The sequence below is a fragment of the Perca flavescens genome, chromosome 15 (assembly GCF_004354835.1).
Source record: "Perca flavescens isolate YP-PL-M2 chromosome 15, PFLA_1.0, whole genome shotgun sequence".
NCBI lineage: Eukaryota > Metazoa > Chordata > Actinopteri > Perciformes > Percidae > Perca > Perca flavescens.
In genome coordinates, this window is record NC_041345.1 from 25,292,579 (window position 1) to 25,315,470 (window position 22,892).

At 42.5% G+C, this 22,892-nt stretch overlaps 1 protein-coding gene across 3 annotated transcripts in view; it reads left to right on the forward strand.

Annotated features, from left to right (window-relative positions):
- jupb (junction plakoglobin b) overlaps positions 1-22,520 on the forward strand; it is a 150,443-nt gene extending 127,923 nt beyond the window's left edge. For all 3 annotated transcript variants that reach the window (XM_028599042.1, XM_028599040.1, XM_028599041.1), the window contains exons 13-17: positions 2,020-2,170; positions 6,907-7,028; positions 9,067-9,106; positions 21,441-21,580; positions 22,203-22,520. In XM_028599042.1, the coding sequence (XP_028454843.1) occupies positions 2,020-2,170; positions 6,907-7,028; positions 9,067-9,106; positions 21,441-21,577 (450 nt within the window). In that variant the 3' untranslated portion in view covers positions 21,578-21,580; positions 22,203-22,520. The remainder of the gene's footprint in view (positions 1-2,019; positions 2,171-6,906; positions 7,029-9,066; positions 9,107-21,440; positions 21,581-22,202) is intronic.
- Positions 22,521-22,892: the final 372 nt, after the last annotated feature.

The following is a 22,892-nucleotide window of genomic DNA, read 5'->3' on the forward strand; positions in this document are numbered from 1 at the left end:
TTGGCTGTCATTGGGAGAAATCTACTTCTTTTGCTTGAAAACATTTTTCCTATCCCAGGCCTGATATTTGTGATGGATAAGAATCTTCTCCTACCACACGCATTCATTTTTACCAAGGGCGATATTGTTGTTGTTCTCGACATTCAGACCGGCCCCTGCACCCTGTCCCCCCTCCCCTGCACATGAGGAGAGAGCAGAGAGGGGAGGGGCTGCTCCTCAGTCACAGAACAGAAGAGAGAAGTGACTGTTTTGGCGGCCACTAGAGAGAAATACCTCGCTAAGGGAGGTCTGAGAAGTTACTTTTTGCAGAAAACCCACAAACCTGTGTGGAGTTAAAATGACAAGACCATTTGAGATCGAAAGAATATTTCAGCAGAACAATTCAGCAGCGCTTTTGATATTTGTCGGGACATGTCTGTACCGTCCTAGTCTTGCATAGCCAGACCCTATCGCCACAGCGCTGTGGAGATATGGTCTGGCTTCCCCACAGATGCATTCTGGGATAGGAGAAGAAAAAAACTGGGTTGTTTGCATTTCTTTAAACCAATCACAATTGTCTGAGCTCCAGTAACGTGAGCCTTGACATTAACTTTTTTGCTCACCAGCCACTGTGGCTAGTGGTTTTCCAAAAAAGCTTCTAGCCACTCAGCATCTTCACTAGCCGCTATTTTGTGAAAATATTACGTTTTATTTGAATAAAGTTGATTATGGTTTGCTACAATTAACTTGAAGAACCTGATTTGTTTTTAAATGTAAATGAGAACCAGACACTGAAATCAAGACTACATCAAATAAAACACTGCAGTCATCAAATATTCAGCTATGATTATGTGTGTTAAGCTCCTTTTTGTATGAAAACATGCAACCGAATAAGACACAGACATGAAAAGAGTAGCTTCATATGCATAAGCTAAGTGGTGCAGGAGTGGAGAAGATTAGTTGAAAGTGATTTTGAGCACTTGCGTGTCACTTAGCAGCCGGCACGCTCCCTTGGTGACGGGAAGCGGAGCGCACAGACAAAATGTCCTGCTAAATTGCTGCACTCTCTCTCTGTGCATCTTCCACTAACCTATACCTTATACAGTCCGTTACCTGTACAGACGCAACTGTTGCCTTGGCTTGCCATGTGCGCTGAACGGAACTCTGGGGGATATTTTAAGGAATCACCGCGGCTTGCTGGTCTGATGTGCCATATGGGCCACCGTACTCCACTCTGGGTCACAGCTGTGTTCCTGTGTTGGGCGGTGGCACAGTAGGCTACTCCAGCTAACAGTGGTACAATATAAAGGCATGCCACCCACCAAAGTGGCTAGTGAGAGTGACTGTGTTACCCGCATTTGCAAATGCGGGGAGATTTCGGCAGTGGCAGGTAATACAGTCACTGTTAACGTCAATCCCTCAACTTGAGCTATTTAAATTGGCTCAATACATGGTCCAATGCCATTCGCACTTACCAGTGTATCGCTGTGTGTACTTCATCCACTGCAATCCCTACTAATCGGTCCCAAAAACGTTCCAGTTAGAGAGGAAATGCTGTTTACAGTCTTTCACCGAAAGCAGTTTTTTTTCTTCAAAACTTTACATTCTTAGCATGTAGCTTGCTAGCTTTAAATCATTTTTTTTTCCTTAATCGAACAGAGTTTGAGAATGGCAAAACACAGAAAGCGAAAGAGGGAGGGACATTGCGCCGGATGTCAAGCAATTATCCTGGAAATGTACTTTAGTTGATCGAGACAAATATCAAATATCATCATCGGTTTTACTACGGACTGCATGTAATGAAGCAGCTGATCAACAGTCACCTTGCAGATAATGTAACGAATGGCCGGCTTATCACAGCAGGCGTGTAAAGTCGTCTACAGTAGTGTGGACATTCAGAACACATAGAAACATGTTGTGTCATACAGCCCGTCACACCTAGACACTATTTATGTCTATAGAAGGTGTAACTGAGAGACATTAGAATACTGTATAAATACGTTCATTTGGCTGTGTGTGTGTGTGTGTGTGTGTGTCCAGCTGCTGTACTCGTACGTGGAGAACGTGAAGCGAGTATCGGCGGGTGTCCTGTGCGAGCTGGCCCTGGACAAACAGTCTGCAGAGCTCATCGATGCAGAGGGAGCGTCGGCACCACTCATGGAGCTGCTGCACTCCAACAACGAGGGAATCGGTATGTCTCTCTCTCCTTTCCTGCTTCAGAGACACATCTCAACTAACAACTAGATATTACCCAATGTGTGCTCTTCCATGTTAAGATGTTTCAGGCTAACACACCTAATATGGTCTAACTAAATGTGAGAAAGTTCAATGGAAACAGACTTAGCAAACAAATAATAACGTACATGAAGCATGTAACACAAACATCCAAGCTTTTCCCTCAACTTAAGAGACTAAAAATAGTGGCAGGGTTATGTCGGCTTTAAAATGTTGCCTGGGGTAGCCGGTTAATTAGAATGTGATTGCTGTGGAGCATCGGTATGAATGCATAAAGATTAACTCCACTGCTGAATTTTTAATCCAAATAAGTTTGAAATGGCATATTTCCATCATAGCCAAAAAGTGCTTCCTGTCATGCTGTGCAGCATTGCCAGCAAGCTCCGTAACCAAATGGTTAGTTTTAGGGATCAAATTGGTAATGGCTTGTTTTGGAATCTTTAAAACTGCCTGATTGTGATATGATTGCCTGCCTACCTTGTAGTTAGATGTTGGTTTGTTGAGATTGAAGGTTGACATTAATTGGCTTATAAATGTGGTTTTGAATTGGATTATCTTAATTTATTTATCCCATTCATCAAACAAACAACTGAATGCAAAGACAAAATGTCAAGTCCTGAATGAAAAGGAGCAGAAAGGGCCGCCTGGGTAGCTTACCTGGTAGAGCAGGCGCCCACATTGAGAGGCTCAGTCCTCGACTCAGCGGCTGAGGGTTCAGGTCCGACCAGCGGCCATTTGCTGCATTATTAAATCTAAACCCCCAAAAAAAAACTATATATATATCTATATATATATAAATAGTATATGAAAACGAGCAGAAAGAAGATTAATCTTATGCTAGGATCAGACTATACAATTTCTATGTCAGACTAGACAGACATAGTGCTATAAATTATTGCTGTTTCTTGGACAAAAGAGTGGCAACTCTACAAGTATGACACCAACCAGCCCGCAGACTGAGTTGTGTGCTGTCATCAAAATCACAGGCAAGTTCATAGGTTGATGCAAGTTCATAGCAGGGCCAGTTTAGCCCTTTGGTTGCCCTAGGCGAGATTGAGTTTTGCGCCCCTCCCAGGCTCCCCAGTCTCCCATTGCCAGATGTCCACAGCGCTGTGTCAGCGATAGAGTAGCAATGTATGTTCATTTTTGTTTCTAAAATCTAGCATTTTAGTTTCTTCGGGCACCAACATTTGGTCTAATTATAACTGGTCTGTCAACCTAAAGGCCAGTGTTTAGTTTCCAGATTTGTGTGCATGGTGACTTATGATGGGGGGGTCTGGAGGTCCATCCCTGAAATTTTTGAGCATGAAATACTTCATTTCCTGCATTCTGGTGAATATGTATGCACTTATTTTTCTTTACCTTTTTCTGAATCAATTTATGCTGGAAATATCTTTATCTAAAGGGAAACATAGATTACAATCCAAATATAAAAACATAATGGAATATATTGCAGTAATGCTCTCAGGCATTCTGTATTGATTTAATCTATTTATTCTCCTTTGGATCGACTTTTCTAATTATATCTGAGTCAGCACACATGTAGCCTAGGCAACATTTACTCTTCCCACTTTTGCTTCTTTTGTTGAGGAAGTAACCTCCTTAAATGTGCATATGACAACTATTCACCTGAATGATTCATGAATTCATTTTAATGAGTTAATAAACCCCTGGACTGTAATATTTTAGATGTGTTTGAGCAAGAGTTCTGCTCATGTTCAAAACTTTGTGCACATTCAAAATATATCTCATCTGTGTTCTCTGAGGTTTGGAGGAGTTGTGATATTTTGAGAAAAATTAAGTGATAATACAATAAGCTATTACAAGAATACAGTGACTATATTTCAGAAAATGATCCACCTGCCCCATAGTCTGCTGTGCATTACGTGATATCTCTGCTGAGACGGTAGATGTCAGACCTCCTGCCAGACAAAGAGCCCCGTTTGGGACGCTGGTCTCTGAATGAGACAGTTTAGGGAAGTGGCTGTAGGCTACGCTGTCTACATCGGAGGTGGAAACACAAAACTACCGTATTTTTCGGACTATAAGTCGCTCCGGAGTATAAGTCGCATCAGTCAAAAAATGCGTCATGAAGAGAAAAAAAACATATATAGGTCGCACCGGACTATAAGTCGCATTTATTTAGATTATAAATACAAGAGTTATTCAACTACACAATTGCACACAGAACAATACGCTGAATACGGTAAGTGTCCGGTATGTTAACGTAACACATTAACAGTTATTGAACTATACAATAGCACACAGAACAACTAGCTACCAGGGCGTGGAGCATGGAGGTATTAAAAGGCGTGGAGACGTAACTGCACCGTGAACGAGCCCCTCCCGACTCCTTCCTCCAGCTCTGGCCGTCTCGCTTTCAGCCCACGATTAGCCGATTAGCTTTCTTTGTTTTCTTCATTGCAGTAAGAGTCACCTTTTCGCCAGTCTCCCTCATAAGTTTCTCCCTCATTTCAAACTCTCTTTCTGCTGCTCGATTACCGTTTTCGGCTGCATATTTTACTACCTGCAGTTTGTTATCTCTTTTCTTTCTCAGTTGTCTTTAGGAGGAGCGTTCTAGTTGTCACAAGCCTAGAGCGCCCTCTCGCGGCTGTAGACGGCAATGTTTTCATGTAAAAACATGTTAAATTATATATATTTTGATATATAAGTCGCACCTGACTATAAGTCACAGGACCAGCCAAAGTAGGGAAAAAGTGCGACTTATAGTCCGGAAAATACGGTACGCAGAAATAGGGACACATCTGCCGCAGCATGCCCACAGCAGAGCGCGTCCATTATAAACCTGAAGCTGCACAGACCAGGGAAGGCGCGCTGCAGCAGCTCCGTGTCTGTCCCGCTGCTCCTCTCTATTTCTACAGCGAGAGTGGACACCAAGCGACGCACAGCTCTGCTTCAGAGCTCCGTGTGTTTGAGTCTGACCCGTAGACTGGAAACGTCGCGTAATGAAAGGTTGACAAGTAAACGTGTGGCTGAGGGGGGCGCCTTAGGATGATCATGTTTAATAAACATGTTTTATTTCGCTTGTCGTTCTAATTCTATTATTAATGGGAAGTAGACCTGAGGGCGACACGGCACCCCCCAACACATTTGACAACTTCTACATTTGACGCCCTAGGCAAACTGACCGGTGTCCATCTGAAATAAATACAGATTTAGCAACCGCATAGCCTATTTCTCACCTAAAATGTTTTCAGAAACACATTTCGGTGAACTATTTTCGCAAAATAAGAGATCGTTTTGCAAACGAGCCACCATTAAGATCTGTTTTGAAATCCGGGAGCCCTACGTGTAGCGTTTGTCCAATCAGCTGCAGCCATCGTGGTGCTGGGAGGGTGTAGCCTGTTTTCTTAGCTTGTCAGTGGTCAGTGAAGAGAAACTGATAACTTCTAGTGGCTAGTCCACCAGCGTGCAATGCTGGGAAGCGGGGCGACCCCTGCCGTGAAAAAAAAAGCCTATATGGGTACTGTGTGTATCTTTCCTCTGTCTCGTTGCTCCACAGGACAGCAGCTGTAAGGTCTCTCCTTTTCGCCATTTTTACATGTGTGCCAGAGAGCACCCTCTCTTCCTATTGGTCAATGTCAAGGAACATGTCACACTAGGCGGAAAAAGGAAGAAAAAAAATTCGACATGCTACACTTTCTGCGTATTGGCCATAGACAGTATATAATGGACCAATAGACCCCGTTGCTCTGGACGGAGACCAGTGAAGGCTATTAGAAGCACTTTTCCGGTGATGGCCAGCTTTACTGCGCAGCCTCCAACTGAGAGAATGTGACGTGAGCAACGTGTCTGAAAGTTGTAAGTCTTCTGGTAGCTGTGCCAAGAGAAATCTCAATCATTCCCAATCTTACAGATACGGAGACTGTAGGTGTATGTAAGGAGATAACATAAGCACAGGCTAATTATTGATCACTAACATGCTAGTTAACATTAGTAATTAAACCTAAACATCTCATGTAAGTCGAAACTGCCTGCGAGCTTCTCCTGTACTATACGGTAATTCCTCTACTATGCAACAGTAAGTCACTTGGTTATGACACAATCGTTAGCCTATTTTTACAAAAACGGAGCCTTTTATACATTGTCGTGTTTCTTTGGAACTAAACAACGGACAAATAGAGTCTTTAAACGCTTCAGATGTAAAGTTATTCGCAGTCAAGTGACGTAAAAAAAAAATGCCGGTCAGCGGAATGCTAACAGGAGGTGATGACCAGTTAGCAACAAAATGGCGCCATGATGGCTCGAGTTCTGAAGCGAAGCTTACCCCCTTGGTATTGGCCGTGAAGCATCCCAGATTGCCGATCTTTGTCACACTGCAAGAGGTAAAGACGTTCCCGACCCTGATAATCGGGCACAACTTTGAACGTTTGTCTGCGACGTGTTTGTCGGGTCAAAATCGGGCTGAACTCTGATGTGTAGTCTGATCCTGGCATTATATAATCTGCCCTTCTTTCGCAAAACATATATTAACAAAACAATGAAATTATACAGCAAACTGATGATAAATGTTAAGACGATTATTCAAATTTGTAATTGTTCTTATGATCAATTTCTAATAATTCCTATGATCACACAATTGCAAATTGTTGCAGGAACTGAATATTCATGTTTTGGGTGAAGCGAGTGCATGGCCTGTTGACTGACTGTAGCGTTGCCCTCTCCCTGCAGCCACGTACGCGGCAGCAGTGCTGTTCCGAATTTCGGAAGACAAGAGTTCAGACTACAGGAAGAGAGTGTCAGTGGAGCTCACACACTCACTCTTCAAACATGACCCTGCCGCCTGGGAAATGGTAAGGACGACACAAAGGTTTAACTTTGACAACACCCTGAGAAGGCACTGCTAAATTTGTATTTATTACTTCAACTCCGCCAATAAGAATCATGAAGGTGTTAGTTGTCCAGGCTTAACTGTCATGTTTTTTTAGTTTCTTTGTTATCGGGTTTTTATCTACAGCATACATATCTGATCTGTAAACCACATGCCCTGTCTCATTTGAGAAAAAACTAAAATAGAAACCAAAAGGGAGAAATTTGTATTCCTTTTTGTATTAATCTGTTGGAGCACATCAAAAGCTGATAGTGAAATGAGTCATTTTGCAGGGGGTTGTGACGCTCCAAAAAAATGTATCCACTGATTTACAGACGTCTCCTTCGCTATGTAAGTCTATAGGAATAAGTATTTTCGGGCCCCATGGCATCATGTGACAGACACGAAAGGTGAAGTTCCACTGTTTTGGCTGCTATGTCAAATGGGCTTCAAAGCCCAGCGCACTTCCTGTGGGCCTGCAAAAGAGCCACAGACTTTGAACAGCAACCAACATTAGTTTTCCATCGAAAGTCTTCTTTTTCCAGAGAGGAGGTCTTCACACAAGTGAAAACACCTGCGTGGGTGAACTAGCTGTCTTACTTACTTTCTTAAAGAAAGAACTTAAAATGAAAAGAGAATGATAAAATGTTCAACTTAGTTAGAGAACTTAACGATGTAACCCACTCACAGAGACTGTATGTCTGTTGTTGATGTCCATCAACATATATTTATGTGCATTTTGAAGTATTGCATTAGAAAATGTTGATGGAAATGGCAAAATTCGGAAAAACTTCCTCAAATTTGCCCAAAAATTTTTTTACGCTCGCTTGAGGTGGTTTATGCCTTTTTTCGAAAAAAAGAGTGAATGCGCAAAATGGGATATGGAAACAGCTTTGCCGAGTAAGTTGTGACGTAGCAAAAATGTAACTCACATGACTATAGTCCCGGTATCCATCGGATGAGGGAAGGATCGGGATACGGGTCCCATCCAGTACGGCGTACACTTGTGGCACAAGGTGCGTAGTGGAGTTGCGGTGAGCTATTGCCTGTGCCTCAGACACGTCAGGTAAATTGATAAATTGGTTCAACAGCTTGAATCGTATGGCCCTGCACACCGCGTATACACAGCGGTGAATGGTTGTCTCGCTGATGCTAAATGTCTCTGCCGCAACCCTGTATTCTGCACAGTTGGCCAATTTGTAAAATGCTACCTCGCTCCATTTAGCCAAATAATTTAGCTTCTTTGATTTACTTTTACGGTTTGCAATCTACAACCATGCTTAACGTCAACTTGTGACTCTAAACCAGTTGATGGAAACGCTTGTAATTCACATTGTCATTTTTTTTCTTTTTTGAGACATTTTAAAAGTTCACTTCAAATTTGCTTAACAATTAGATGGAAACATGACTTGCGACACACACAGGAAAGCATGGATGCGCACACACATGATATAATACACATATTACCCTCTAATGCTGGCTGCTGGACCACAATAGAATAGAACTCATTGTAAAGTACAATGAAATTAAGATTGCAACCTCCAATACATGCTGTACAAATACATAAATGAATAAGGTAAAGATAGAAATAACAAATAAGGCTAAAAATAGCAATCAAATGACAGTAATTCACTTTTTGTGTTGTATTCTAATCAGTTTCTTTGTTCTTTATTTTATGTTTGGTCTAAATAAGAAACAGTGTATTTGTTTAGCTAAGATTCAACATTTTCAAAGTTATAAACTGTCTCCAAGTACATTTTTTCATCCATTCGTGTTTTCCTATTACAGTTGTTCAGTGGACTGACATTTGCTCTGTGTGAGAATTGTTCTATTTGGTCAATAACATTGGTTTGCAAGGTGTGTGTGTGTATGTGTGTGTGTGTGTGTGTCCACCTTCACAGCCTCCACTGTGATAACTACTTTATTGACCCATCTGCTTTCGACTGAAGCCGTGTTTCCATAGTGGTGTACAAAATCATTGATTATTTTGTTCATCTCTGTCTCTGTCTGTTCCTCAACAGGCCCATGCAGTTCCTTTGGAGCCTACATACCTAGCTGATGGTAAGTACTTTGATTTACAGGGGAATACTCCCAAAACACTGGTAATGAAACTACAAATACACATATTTAACATGTTGTGTAGTTTTAGCATCTAAAACACTTAAACAAGACTCATGACTAGCCTTTGGACCTCTCACTGATGTAATCTATAAGGCCAACCCAACAGTGACATTTCTTCAGCAGTTATTTTGTTAGATTTAGCGATACTAGCCACAACAGTGACACTGTTATTGTTTTTATGGAATGCCGTTTTATTCACAATTAAATAAATAAATACATAAATAAATGAATAAATACATAAATAAATGAATAAATAAATAAATACATCATGAAATAAATAAATGAGGCAATAAATACATAAAAAATTAAATAAATGTAACGGGGCTCTGTGTCTGGCAGGAGGTCTGACATCTACCGTATCAGCAGAGATATCATGTAATGCACAGCAGACTATGGTGCAGGTGGATTATTTTCTGCAATATAGTGACTTTATTCTTGTAATAGCTTATTTATTTATTTCAAGATACTTTTATTTCATAAGTCCACATTTATTTATTTCAAGAGACTTTTATTTTCCTAATACCATATTTATTTATTTCAAGAGACTTTTATTTTCCTAATGCCACATTTATTTATTTCCCTCTCTATTTATTTCCAGTTCTTATATGCAAATCAGGGGGCGTGGCTATCTTTCACATTCAGAACCGAGCCGTGGGCAAAAAAAGGCTGGCGAAGTGAGAGTGCAACACTGTACTCTTTACCCACCGCACAGTCCCCTATTCTGGGGTAATTAGACCACCAACTAGCGCTGACCTGACGGAGCACCACGACCGGCAGTTTGCGGTGCTGTGTGCCCAGCCCACAGTCACCTATTCTGGGGTAACTAGACGACCAACTAGCGTTGACCTGACAGAGCACCACAACAGGCAGCTCGTGGTACTCTGTCCACTGCGGGTTGACACGACAGCTGAGGCGTTGTTAAAATGTAAATTGCAGGTCACATTTTTCATGAAGTTAAGCAATGTGCTTATTAAACATAAAGATTAGAGCCGCCCACCATTGTTTTGTATGGCTTTTTATAACAAATTGCTGAATATAATATACAAATTTGGAACTTTTTACAGTGGTTTTAAGCACTCCCCCTCCCTTCCACTAAGACTAGAGTTACCGTTAGTCTAACCACGGGTAGGCTATCAGTTATATTGGAGACCTAGCAAAAATGGTGAACTATTATGTTTGTGCGGGAGGTACGATACATCAGAAACAGGGCAGAGGGTCCACTAGGAGAAACGGCTGATTCGTGCCTGGGTTTGTGGCTACGAAGTGGGCTGATTTTATTGCTGTGACCCACTCTCTCCTCTGCTGCTGCGCTGTATTTGTGTTTGTGTTTGTGTGTGTGTGTGTGTGTGTGTGTGTGTGTGTGTGTGTGTGTGTGTGTGTGGAGGTGTGTGTGTGTGTGTGGAGGTGTGTGTGTGTGTGTGGAGGTGTGTGTGTGGCGGTGTGTGTGTGAAAGACGGCTGGCCAGCGAGGTTGTCAGGTGGTTGTTGAGTTTAACTCCGAAAAGACAGTTAACCCCAGGTTCCCATTAATCTTATGATGGACATGTGTTGTGATATTTAAACAAACGATCCGTCAACGGCGAAATAAAAGCCTCTTAGGCTACGTTCACACCGCAAGTCTTAATGCCTGATTCTGATTTTTTGCTCAGATCCGATTTTTTGTTTGGCTATTCACATTAGCTTTTAAAATGTGGCCTATATCAGGGGTCGCCGACATCACCTTTTTACGTGAGCCGATCCCAGCCCTGGCGATGCGACGCGCGGTTGGGGAACACTGAGGACAGTCTGCCCCGGTTAACAGCCGCACTGGAAGCAGGGGGCCCCGCCCCTCCCCGCGGGGAGAGACGGCACAGCAAGGGTTTTTGAGGTGAAAGTCACATCAAATCCGCCTCGGCTGTTCACACTGCGGTCGCATTGAAAAAAATCTGATCTGGGTCGGATTCAGGACCACATGTGGAAGTGGCCTGAATCTGATCTGAAAAAATCAGATCTGGGCTAGATTTGAGTGTTCACACTACTTCTGAAGAAGCCTGACCTGGGACCTCGGATTTGGGCCACTTTGGCCTGCAGTCTGAACGTAGCCTTATTTACGAGAGCGGTCTGAGACACCTCCGGTTTACAGCGGGGTGTCCGAGCGAGACTGTCCGAGCAACGAGCCAGCGGCCGGGGCAGGCGCTGCTGGTTGTCGAGTTACGTTAACTCCGAAAACTTTGAAGCAAATTGTCAATTTAGCAACGATTTTCGCAAGACTGCCTATATTTGAAATCTAAACAGTTAATTTCTCACCTAAAACGTTGTCAGAAGTGAATTTAGTGATGTATAAGACAGCGAAAACTGTTAAAATTGTCCTGTTGTTGGTCTGCCAAAGAAGTCCCATTCACCTTGTTCTGAATGTGAGAGATAGTCACGCCCCCTGATTTGCATATAAGAACTGGAAATAAATACAGAGTGAAATAAATAAAGATGGTATTAGGAAAATAAAAGTCTCTTGAAATAAATAAATAAGGCATTAGGAAAATAAAAGTGTCTTGAAATAAATAAATATCCATCCATCCATCTTCGTCCGCTTATCCGGTGTCGGGTCGCGGGGGGAGCAGCTCCAGCAGGGGACCCCAAACTTCCCTTTCCCGAGCAACATTAACCAGCTCCGACTGGGGGATCGGCGTTCCCAGGCCAGGTTGGAGATATAATCCCTCCACCTAGTCCTGGGTCTTCCCGAGGCCTCCTCCCAGCTGGACGTGCCTGGAACACCTCCCTAGGGAGGCGCCCAGGGGGCATCCTTACCAGATGCCCGAACCACCTCAACTGGCTCCTTTCGACGCAAAGGAGCAGCGGCTCTACTCCGAGCTCCTCACGGATGACTGAGCTTCTCACCCTATCTCTAAGGGAGACGCCAGCCACCCTCCTGAGGAAACCCATTTCGCCGCTTGTACCCTGGATCTCGTTCTTTTCGGTCATGACCCAGCCTTCATGACCATAGGTGAGGGTAGGAACGAAAACTGACCGGTAGATCGAGAGCTTTGCCTTCTGGCTCAGCTCTCTTTTCGTCACAACGGTGCGATAGATTGAATGCAATACCGCACCCGCTGCGCCCGATTCTCCGACCAATCTCCTGCTCCATTGTCCCCTCACTCGCGAACAAAACCCCAAGGTACTTGAACTCCTTCACTTGGGGTAAGGACTCATTCCCTACCTGGAGAAGGCATTCCATCGGTTTCCTGCTGAGAACCATGGCCTCCGATTTAGAGGTGCTGATCCTCATCCCAACCGCTTCACACTCGGTTGCGAACCGATCCAGTGAGTGCTGAAGGTCGCAGGCCGATGATGCCATCAGGACCACATCATCTGCAAAGAGCAGCGATGAGATCCCCAGCCCACCAAACTGCAACCCTCCCCACCCGACTACGCCTCGATATCCTGTCCATAAATATTACAAACAGGATTGGTGACAAAGCGCAGCCCTGGCGGAGGCCAACCCTCACCTGAAACGAGTCCGACTTACTACGAGAACCCGGACACAGCTCTCACTTTGGTCATACAGAGATTGGATGGCCCTGAGTAGAGACCCCCTCACCCCATACTCCCGCAGCACCTCCCACAGTATCTCCCGGGGACCCGGTCATACGCCTTCTCCAAATCCACAAAACACATGTAGACCGGTTGGGCATACTCCCAGGCTCCCTCCAGGATCCTTGCCAGAGTGAAGAGCTGGTCCGTTGTTCCACGACCAGGACGGAATCCGCATTGTTCCTCCTCAACCCGAGGTTCGACTATCGGCCGAACCCTCCTTTCCAGCACCTTGGAGTAGACTTTACCAGGGAGGCTGAGAAGTGTGATACCCCTATAATTGGCACACACCCTCTGGTCCCCCTTTTTAAAAAGAGGAACCACCACCCCAGTCTGCCACTCCTTTGGCACCGTCCCAGACTTCCACGCAATGTTGAAGAGGCGTGTCAACCAGGACAACCCCTCCACACCCAGAGCCTTGAGCATTTCTGGACGGATCTCATCAATCCCCGGGGCTTTGCCACTGTGTAGTTGTTTGACTACATCAGTGACTTCCGCCTGGGAAATCGACGACAATCCCCCGTTATCCTCCAGCTCTGCCTCTAACATAGAGGGCGTATTAGTCGGATTCAGGAGTTCCTCAAAGTGCTCCTCCACCGCCCTATTACCTCCTCAGTGGAGGTCAACAGTGTCCCATCCTTACTGTACACAGCTTGGATGGTTCCCCTTCCCCCTCCTGAGGTGGCGAACAGTTTTCCAGAAACACTTTGGTGCCGACCGAAAGTCCTTCTCCATGTCTTCTCCAAACTTCTCCCACACCCGCTGCTTTGCCTCTTTCACGGCAGAGGCTGCAGCCCTTCGGACCCCTTCGGTACCCTGCAACTGCCTCCGGAGTCCTCCGAGATAACATATCCCGGAAGGACTCCTTCTTCAGTCGGACGGCTTCCTGACCACTGGTGTCCACCACGGTGTTCGTGGGTTACCGCCCCTTGAGGCACCTAAGATCCCAAGACCACAGCTCCTCGCCGCAGCTTCAGCAATGGAAACTTTGAACATTGTCCACTCGGGTTCAATGCCCCCAGCCTCCACAGGGATGCACGAAAGCTCCGCCGGAGGTGTGAGTTGAAAGTCTGTCGGACAGGGGCCTCCTCCAGACGTTCCCAATTTACCCGCACTACACGTTTGGGCTTACCAGGTCTGTCCAGAGTCTTCCCCACCCCCTGACCCAACTCACCACCAGATGGTGATCGGTTGACAGCTCTGCCCCTCTCTTCACCCAGTGTCCAAAACATACGGCCTCAGATCAGATGAAACGATTATGAAATCGATCATTGACCTTGGCCTAGGGTGCTCTGGTACCAGGTACACTTATGAGCATCCCTATGTTCGAACATGGTGTTCGTTATAGACAATCCATGACTAGCACAGAAGTCCAACAACAAACAACCACTCTGGTTTAGATCAGGGAGGCCGTTCCTCCCAATCACGCCTCCAGGTGTCTCCATCATTGCCCACGTGTGCGTTGAAGTCCCCCAGCAGAACAATGGAGTCCCCCACTGGAGCCCCATGCAGGACTCCAGTCAAGGTCTCCAAGAAGGCCGAATACTCCGAACTCCTGTTTGGTGCATATGCACAAACAACAGTCAGAGTTTTCCCCCACAACCCGCAGGCGAGGGAGGCGACCCTCTCGTCCACCGGGTAAACTCCAACACAGCGGCGCTCAGCCGGGGGCTTGTGAGTATCCCCACACCCGCCCGGCGCCTCACACCCTGGGCAACTCCGGAGAAGAAAAGAGTCCAACCCCTATCCAGGAGTATGGTTCCAGAACCGAGACTGTGCGTAGAGGTAAGCCCCACCAGATCTAACCGGTAGCGCTCCACCTCCCGGATAAATATGGACTTATGAAATAAAAGTACCATGAAATAATTACATTTATTTATTTATTTATGTATTTATTGCCTCATTCATTTATTTCATGATGTATTTATTTATTTATGTATTTATTGCCTCATTTATTTATTTCATGATGTATTTATTTATGTATTTATTGCCTCATTTATTTATTTCATGATGTATTTATTTATTTAATTGTGAATTAATTAGCGTCATTGCTGGTGTGAATCCATCACAAGATGTTCTCTAGTTTATATTAGTTATTGAAACACTGTTCTCACCTAATTTATTGCTGAGATGTGAGAACACAGAAGCATCACACATATGTTCACTTTATGTCTCTTGTTTTGGGATTGTCTGTGCTGGTGTCACTTCATGTTTCACTGTTTTTACCTCTACGAATACTGTGTTTAGTGCATTTTAAGGCGACCTTGGGTGTCATGATTGGTGCCCTAAAATAAAATGTGTGATTATTCTTATTATATTCATCATCATCACTGCAACTGATGTCCAAATCCAATTGGGCAAAGAAACAAAGACTAAAATATTTTTTTATGGACGTCAAAATGAAAGTGAACACAACCAAAATGTTGTCCTGGTCTTGTTGAACTACAAAAACCCACAGCCCAGTTGTGGTCTTAAGAACCATTTGGAAGGGATTAACATTACAGGCGAAGGTAGGAAATGAAATCTTATAAAATATGCTCCTCAGTAATTTAACTCATCATTCTGGACGGAATTTTAACCATGGAGAAATACAGAATATGATCTGTTATAGACATTCAGCAAGACAAAGAAGATTTTTTTTTTGGGGCTTTTTTCCCTTTACAGTATTTCAGAGTGACAGTGGATAGACAGGAAAGGTGGGAGAGAGATGGGGGATGACAGGCAGCAAAGGGCTGCAGGTCGGATTTGAACCCGGGCCACCGCAAAGGCCTCAGCCTACATGGGGCGCCCGCTCTTACTGGGTGAGCTAGAGGTCACGCCAATATATTTGCTTTTAAAATGAAAATACCCTACAGTGTTTTAAAGGAAGAGGATGGAATGTGCAAAATATTGTAAATAATGTGCAGTTGTTTACAGTATAAAGTATGAAGAATATGTGCAATGCGCAATCATGTGTTAATGTAACACATTGAGTTAGATTTGGAGACTGCGAACACTGTAGACAGCTGATCAGCAGTATCCTCCATCTATTTAAACTCTAAAAACACAAACTATTTTTGGTCCCCTTAGTGTTCTACATCAAACACAAGCCCCCCGCTTATTCCTTACTGACACCTCGCAAAATTTCACAATAGGTGTAGAGGGCCTCAAAAAAAAATCATCAGACAGAAGTCCCATGGCGAAACCGAGCTGTCAACACAGCAGCAAACTCAAGAACACTGTTAAATTAAAGCTGGACATCAACGTGTACAACAATCTCAGCCTGGACACCTACAGAGAGATATTAGTATCTCACACACACACACACACACACACACACACACACACACACACACACACACACGCACACACACACACACGCACGCACGCGCAACACCCTACTGTTGACAGAATAGCATTGGTCTATTAAGCTGCTGCTGCACCATAGGGGTTTGTGTGTGTGTGTGTGTGTGTGTGTGTGTGTGTGTGTGTGTGTGTGTGTGTGTGTGTGTGTGTGTGTGTATGTGTGTGTCATACAGAAGGATGAAAGGTGTTATGGAAAGGAAGCAGGAGGGATGGATGGTTAGATGTCGTACTGAGAGAGTAGAGTACATGTAATCAGTAATCATGAGAAATTAAAAGATGATGATCAACTTTGATATATGGAAACACATTAAATATACGTGAAACAATCACTAGTTTCTTGCAAAAGTCTTTTATAATTTCATATTGCCATTTGGTAACACGTTATAATAACCACAATTAATAAATAGTAAATTGATATTCAATTAAACTTAGGTTAACAGTTATTCTACTGTCTACTGTTAAACAATGAAATTATGATTTATAATGTTTACTAATTGTTAGTAATGTTATAATTTGTGTTATTTTCACAGTTTATTGTTGCACACATCATAACATTTTATATATTGTATGTAGTATTTGTTAATAATGACCAAATGATTTGTCAACCTTTAAAGAAATACTTCTCAATTAACATTTGGATGGTTATTAAGTTGCAACTGATAATTATAAAACATTGTTAATGGTTAATAAATACTTTGTAAAGCATCTATAAACACTATTTAGATTTAGTTATTATCATTGCACAAATAATCCTAATCATCTCTTTAATAGATCACTAAAATAAAATGTAATGGGACCAAATTAATGTTACTTGAAGCTGTATAAATCACGTATAATCCCGACAGCTGATCGCTGTCCGATTCTCTGATATGAATGCATTGCATTGTGGGATATGGGCTTCGCATGCGCCACTTGGATATCAACATAATGACACACACCTGCAGCAATAGAACAGGACCCTACCCAACCTTTAAACTAGATATTCCGGTAAATATAAGTATCAGATCAGACTTAGTATCAGCAGATACCCAATATTAAAGGACTTGCTGGTATTTACAAGAATGACACACATTCAGATTTTGGATTAAAAAGTTTGTGTTTAAACTACTAAATATAAGCTTTTATGTACGGACTATACAGCAGTATGCACCAATATTGTGTTATATCAGTACAATACAGGATAAGGTCGTCAAAATAATACTATTAATTATTCCATCAACAAGAACAGAACTTGGTAAAACAGCTTTCTCATCATATGCACCAAATGTCTGGAATTAACTCCAAAACACCTTAAATCTAGAATCATTTCCACCTTTCAATACATTAAAAAATCTTTTAAAGTCAACTCTGACTGAACAGTGTAATTGCTTTTAACTAGGTGCCCTTAAAGTTGTATGTCTGTATTAGCTTAAGTTAAGTGTAATGTCTTGTTTGTCTTCTAGTATGTATAGAGATTTGTGGTGTAGTATGTAACCTTTATCCTGTCTTTTATGTATTTTGAAACGTTTTGCTGCCAGTCTTGGCCAGGACTCCCTGAGAGAAGAGTTACTGTAACTCAATGGGACTTTTTCTGGTTAAATAAAGGTTAAAAAAAAAAAAAAAAAAATACAGCAATACAGAAAGTACCACCATTTATTTAATTTATATTTATAACAGGCTTTAAACTACCAAACCCAATTCTAAACCTTTCATTAGCAAAAAATAGGGGATGTACTGTAATTGAGGACACTGCAGGAAGAAATGAGAGGCATGACGGGATGATTCAAAGAGGGATACACAAGAGGAGAGAAAGAAGACAATAAAGGAGTGAAGGGGGGGACTGAAAAAACGGATGTAAGCAGGTGGAAAGATGGGAGAAGAAGAAAGGAGAAGTTAAGGAAAGAACAAAGGAGAAAGAGAAGGAATTATCAAAGCCAAGGACAGAACACAGTTGTCCCCTCTCTCTTCTCTCGTCAGTTTTTCTCCCCCTCCACTAAATTGTTCTTTTTCTCTCATTTCCTCTGTGTACATACTTTGTGCAAATCCCTCCATCTAACCATCTTTAATTAATGCTTTTCTTCTTCAATCTTCATCCAGTGTGTGTGTGTGTGTGTGTGTGTGTGTGTGTGAGATTGAGGAGGGTATTGGTCCTATTTAAAGCCTGGATATGCGGCGTGTAATTTTTTCCAGATGCATAATCCACCACGGCAGTGCACGCACGCACGCCCACTGTCAGTAGTTGTAATGTAGGTCAGTTGAAGGTGCTGATATGATGATTTATAATGCAGTTGGCGGAGCCAAATTAACTTTTTTTTCTAATGTTACACCTTCCATACACACCTCCGTTCAACCTCCACACATTCATCCTTAGGCCTATGATTTTCCAGCCTGTTCTAATGAACAATACGTTCGAAAAGCTACAAAAACATAAGCACTGTAAATCGTATGATTTCCAAGTTGTTGTTTTTTTGCTGTATGCACGACATGTGCCGTATAAGAACGTAGCTGGCTGCGTAGGGAGAAGGTCGGGGTGGATGGGTGGGGGTTAAACACGGGAATTTTAACCAGGGAGCAGAGTTTGCTTCCCGAGGGAAAACAAAAGACTTTCACCCTGGAAATGTGTGTTCCTTGGGAGTGTTTTTCCTAAAATTAACTAGTCGTTTCGGTGCCTAAACTTAATTTTCTCCGCCGCATAACGCACATTTTTTCTTGCCTAAACTTGACCGTAATCGCCGCCGACACAACCGGCTGCTCTGTACCCGGCTCACAGTCACCTATTCTCAGCTAACTGAACCACCAACTACCGCTGACCCGACGTAGCACCATGCGAAACACCACGCTGCGGATTATAACGATTCTGATTCCAATTCCGATTCTTCCTTTTGATTCCGGTTCCCATCGATTCTCGAATTCCGATTCTTTGAGGAGTGGAGTTGAAATGGGTCACATGCTTATTTTCACAAATAAGAGGAAAGTTTAATTTTTATTCAATGGTGGTTTGCAGTTTTACAGGGCTTTTTCAGCGTAAAATAAATCCAAACTAGAGCGCCGCTTACTGTGCTCCAAGGCTGCAACACAACAACAACTTCTAAAGTTTCTCCTTATGACCTCATAAGGAGAAGATTCCAGATCGGCCCACCTGAGCTTTCATTTTCTCAAAGGCAGAGCAGGATACACAGGGCTCGGTTTACACCTATTCCCATTTCTAGCCAAAGAAATCTTTATTTTATAACATACCAGTTTTTTAGGTCAACAGGAAGGAAGGAAAATCAGCAGTTTTCTTCAATAGATATATATTTTTATTTTGTCTATAGTAATAAACAAAATTACTGAATACAAACTATAGTTAATAGTAACAAAGAATTGTGGGGCTAATCCGGCCTCTCTCCAGCATTAGGCCACAAATTTTCATCAACATCACAACACATGTTCTCTCTTGCCATGCACTTAGGGAACACCTTGTGTCCCTGAATCCAGCACCTCATAGCTTCCACTCGTGACATTTGGTCATGTGGGTGGTGAGCATACACATACTTTCCACCTCCAGGCAGAGAAAACCTCTATATAGGCAGGTACAACACCATACATCTGCAATGTGCTGCAAACCTGTCTGTGACAGCTGCAGAGTGGTGAAAAGCAACATTATCGCAGACTATCACAAACACTTGGGGGTTCCTCACTGGTTCCCCTTGTTCTGCTGGCACTAGCTGAGCGTGAAGCCGTTTTAGGAAAGCTATAAGTCTTGATGTGGTGTACTGGCCAATGAGTGGTGTGTTGGGAAGCAAATCCTCATTGGCCATTGCAGCACACATGGTAATACATCCACCCCCCCCATTGGCCTTGGTTTTCTTGCAACCATGTCAACAATAGCATTTTCCCTGCGCATCTGAAAATATCTTTCCTCTTCCTCCTGTTGGGGGCAGCCTTTGGGTCCTATTGTAAAATATATATTTACAGCAAAAACTGTTTGTATTTATATCTGTGTAAATATCCTATAATTGCAAGACAGAAATCAATGACTGTAATGTTATCATTATGCAACTCTCACCTGTTTGTTCGGTGGAAAATTCACATAACAGATGCCACTGCAGATCTTTGCAGATTGGGTTGATCCCTCAACCCTGCCTCTCTCAATGAGAGACCATGATTCACAACATGGTCTATAAGTGTAGCTCTTATTTCATCGGAAATTACAGCTCTTTGTCTTCTTCTAGGTCCGCCTCCACTCATCCGTACTCTCCCTGCCACTCTTCTCCCTCAACCAACCTGTCATCCTTTTCCAAAAAAAGTCTTTTTGAGCTACACCTATGTAAATTATATACCGTCACTAACAAGTCTAGAACAAGACACCTGCTCAGGCTTTCATCTGAAATTACAATCAGCAGTGTTTGAAATGCACCCGGCTGAAATGAATGTGTGGTTAACCGTTTTGACAGCAGTGTGTTAGCATTTGAACAAAGTGCTGTAAATCCACAGTGTTGTGCAGGTTGTGGTTAAAGCCATGAAATAAATGTAGATTTTGGAAAACTGTGTTCAAACAAGGAAAAATGATCTAGAGTTGATCCACATGAACTGCATGGTTAGACTTTCGCACATGTGGCTCCAGTTGTGCCCACTGTTGTTTAGCAATCCTATTCTAGGTAACTAGGATTACAGGTGAAAATTAGCTGACTGGCTAGTACTGGCACATTTACAGAAATGTTAATTGATGTACATTGTCCTCATAAAATAAATGAATAAAATATAAATATAAATCAAACGGAAAAAACGGCACTCTCTCTGCCGGAAACGGAAAGTTAAACTTAAGTTCCAGTGGCATTGTTTCCTTGCGCTGTTTTCAGATGGTTGTCTTTTGAAGATTTTTCCTTTCTTCATAATGTGTACTCCTTTCTGTTATTTGAGTAGTTATCTAATCTGAGTTTTACCTCAAAACACACACACACACAAACACACTTTGTGCATTAAAATGGTGGTGGCAGCATCATCAAGGGCGTATTGAGGAAATGAAACAGCTGATTGATCTGCATCAGCGGGGGACGTTACCAGCAACTCGACTGACGTCATCACTCCCTCCGACCAATACTGTAACTTCATCACTCGCTCAGAGACAAACTCAGCGACAGAGTTTAGTGTCTTCCAACACCTCTAAGCTCACTGATGAACACACTGTATCTAATTTGTTTAAGCTATACTCAAACAGTAATGTCAAAACAACAATATGTGATTTTACAGGTAGTTAGAGATGTATTTGTGGCTACTATCGTATCTCGCCCTCAGCTCATTCATGGAATATACACGTCACCAGTATGTTCTGGAGCTTCTTGAGTGCATCTGTTAAATACATTTGGTTGATCAGTCTCTGCTCCTCTGTGTCTGTGTCTCAGAGATAGATGGCTCTTACCCTCCCTATGGCTACGCTGATCTGTCTCTGGACAGCCTGCCGCTAGATCCTGACCTCCACGAGCCCTATATCCCCGACATGACCTATGACCCAAGACAAGTCTACCCTGAACCACTCTAACAGGTAAACACACACATGCCCACACACACACATACGCACACGCACACACACACATTGTGTATTAAGCTTAGAAAAGTAGGGCTAGTGTAGCTGATTGGTGTGACAGAACCTTAACTGATGTCATGAAGGCAATAATAGGTTTTGTTGTTAATATGGTAGTTATATTTTCATTTTAAATTTTTTGTTATTGTATTTATTCTTATATTTTTGTAGAACTGACTCTAACAGCAATGCACATGAATTCCAATGTACATGTGGAAATGGCAATTAACATATTTTCTATTCTATTAGATATACTGTACTGTCCCTGATTCAAATTGTGCCTTATAAATTACAATAGAACACTACTTTATTATTATTCTGCATTTAAACTCACCCAAAAACCCCATACATAAGTGGTTTCCAAACTTTTTCTGCAGGGCCCCTTTTTTGTAGATGCAAATATTGCCTTGCCATATCTGGCAACCTGCACTTTAGCCAGATGCAAATTTATGTTTCCTCAGATGTCAAAGAAATTTCCCGCCCTTATTTTTACCTCTGATTGGCTTACCTTGGTATTCTTATCCTAACCCTAACCAATCTGACATATTCATATTTTAATTTTTTTTCTTTTTTTTTGTTGCAGGAGATTAAAACAGAAATGCTGAAAGAAAACAAGAGAATGAACAAATCACAGGAAGAAAGACTGGAGGAATGGATGGAGGAAGAAGGAGATTGGAGTTTTTAATCACAAACGGAATTGGCCCTTTCCAACGAGAGGGGGGAAAAAAAATCCCATTTGGCAATCAAGAACTATCAAAAGAGGTTGCTTATTAAAAAGAGGTTTATTGTTGCTGTAAATGAAATATGTAACTTTGTTATAATGTTTTACTGTGGGGTGGAAGTGTGTGTGTGGGGGGGTGTCTGAAGATTTGAGACATTGTTACACGGGTAACTTTTTGAAGCAATCAAATTAGGCAAGAATGCATTACATTAACAGTTTGGGACGTGTGGAGCAAATAGGAGGGGCTTAAACAAAATTAGCTGGTAATCCTTACCAAATGTTTTAGCATTTTATCTGTACAGGAGCTACTAGTTAGAGAGAATTTGAATTTGCTGAAATATTACAACATCAATGTTAAAGTGGGATGTCAGTGATGTAATGCCTGATGTAACATTAGCTGTGATATACAGATAATATTTTTCCCACATGTTGATACCTCATGGGAAACACCCATATTAGTCAATAAGAAGTTCCATTACATTATAGTTAACTATAGCCCCCAGTTTTATTGACATCACTGAAACACTTACTATGATAACTATTCACAACTCT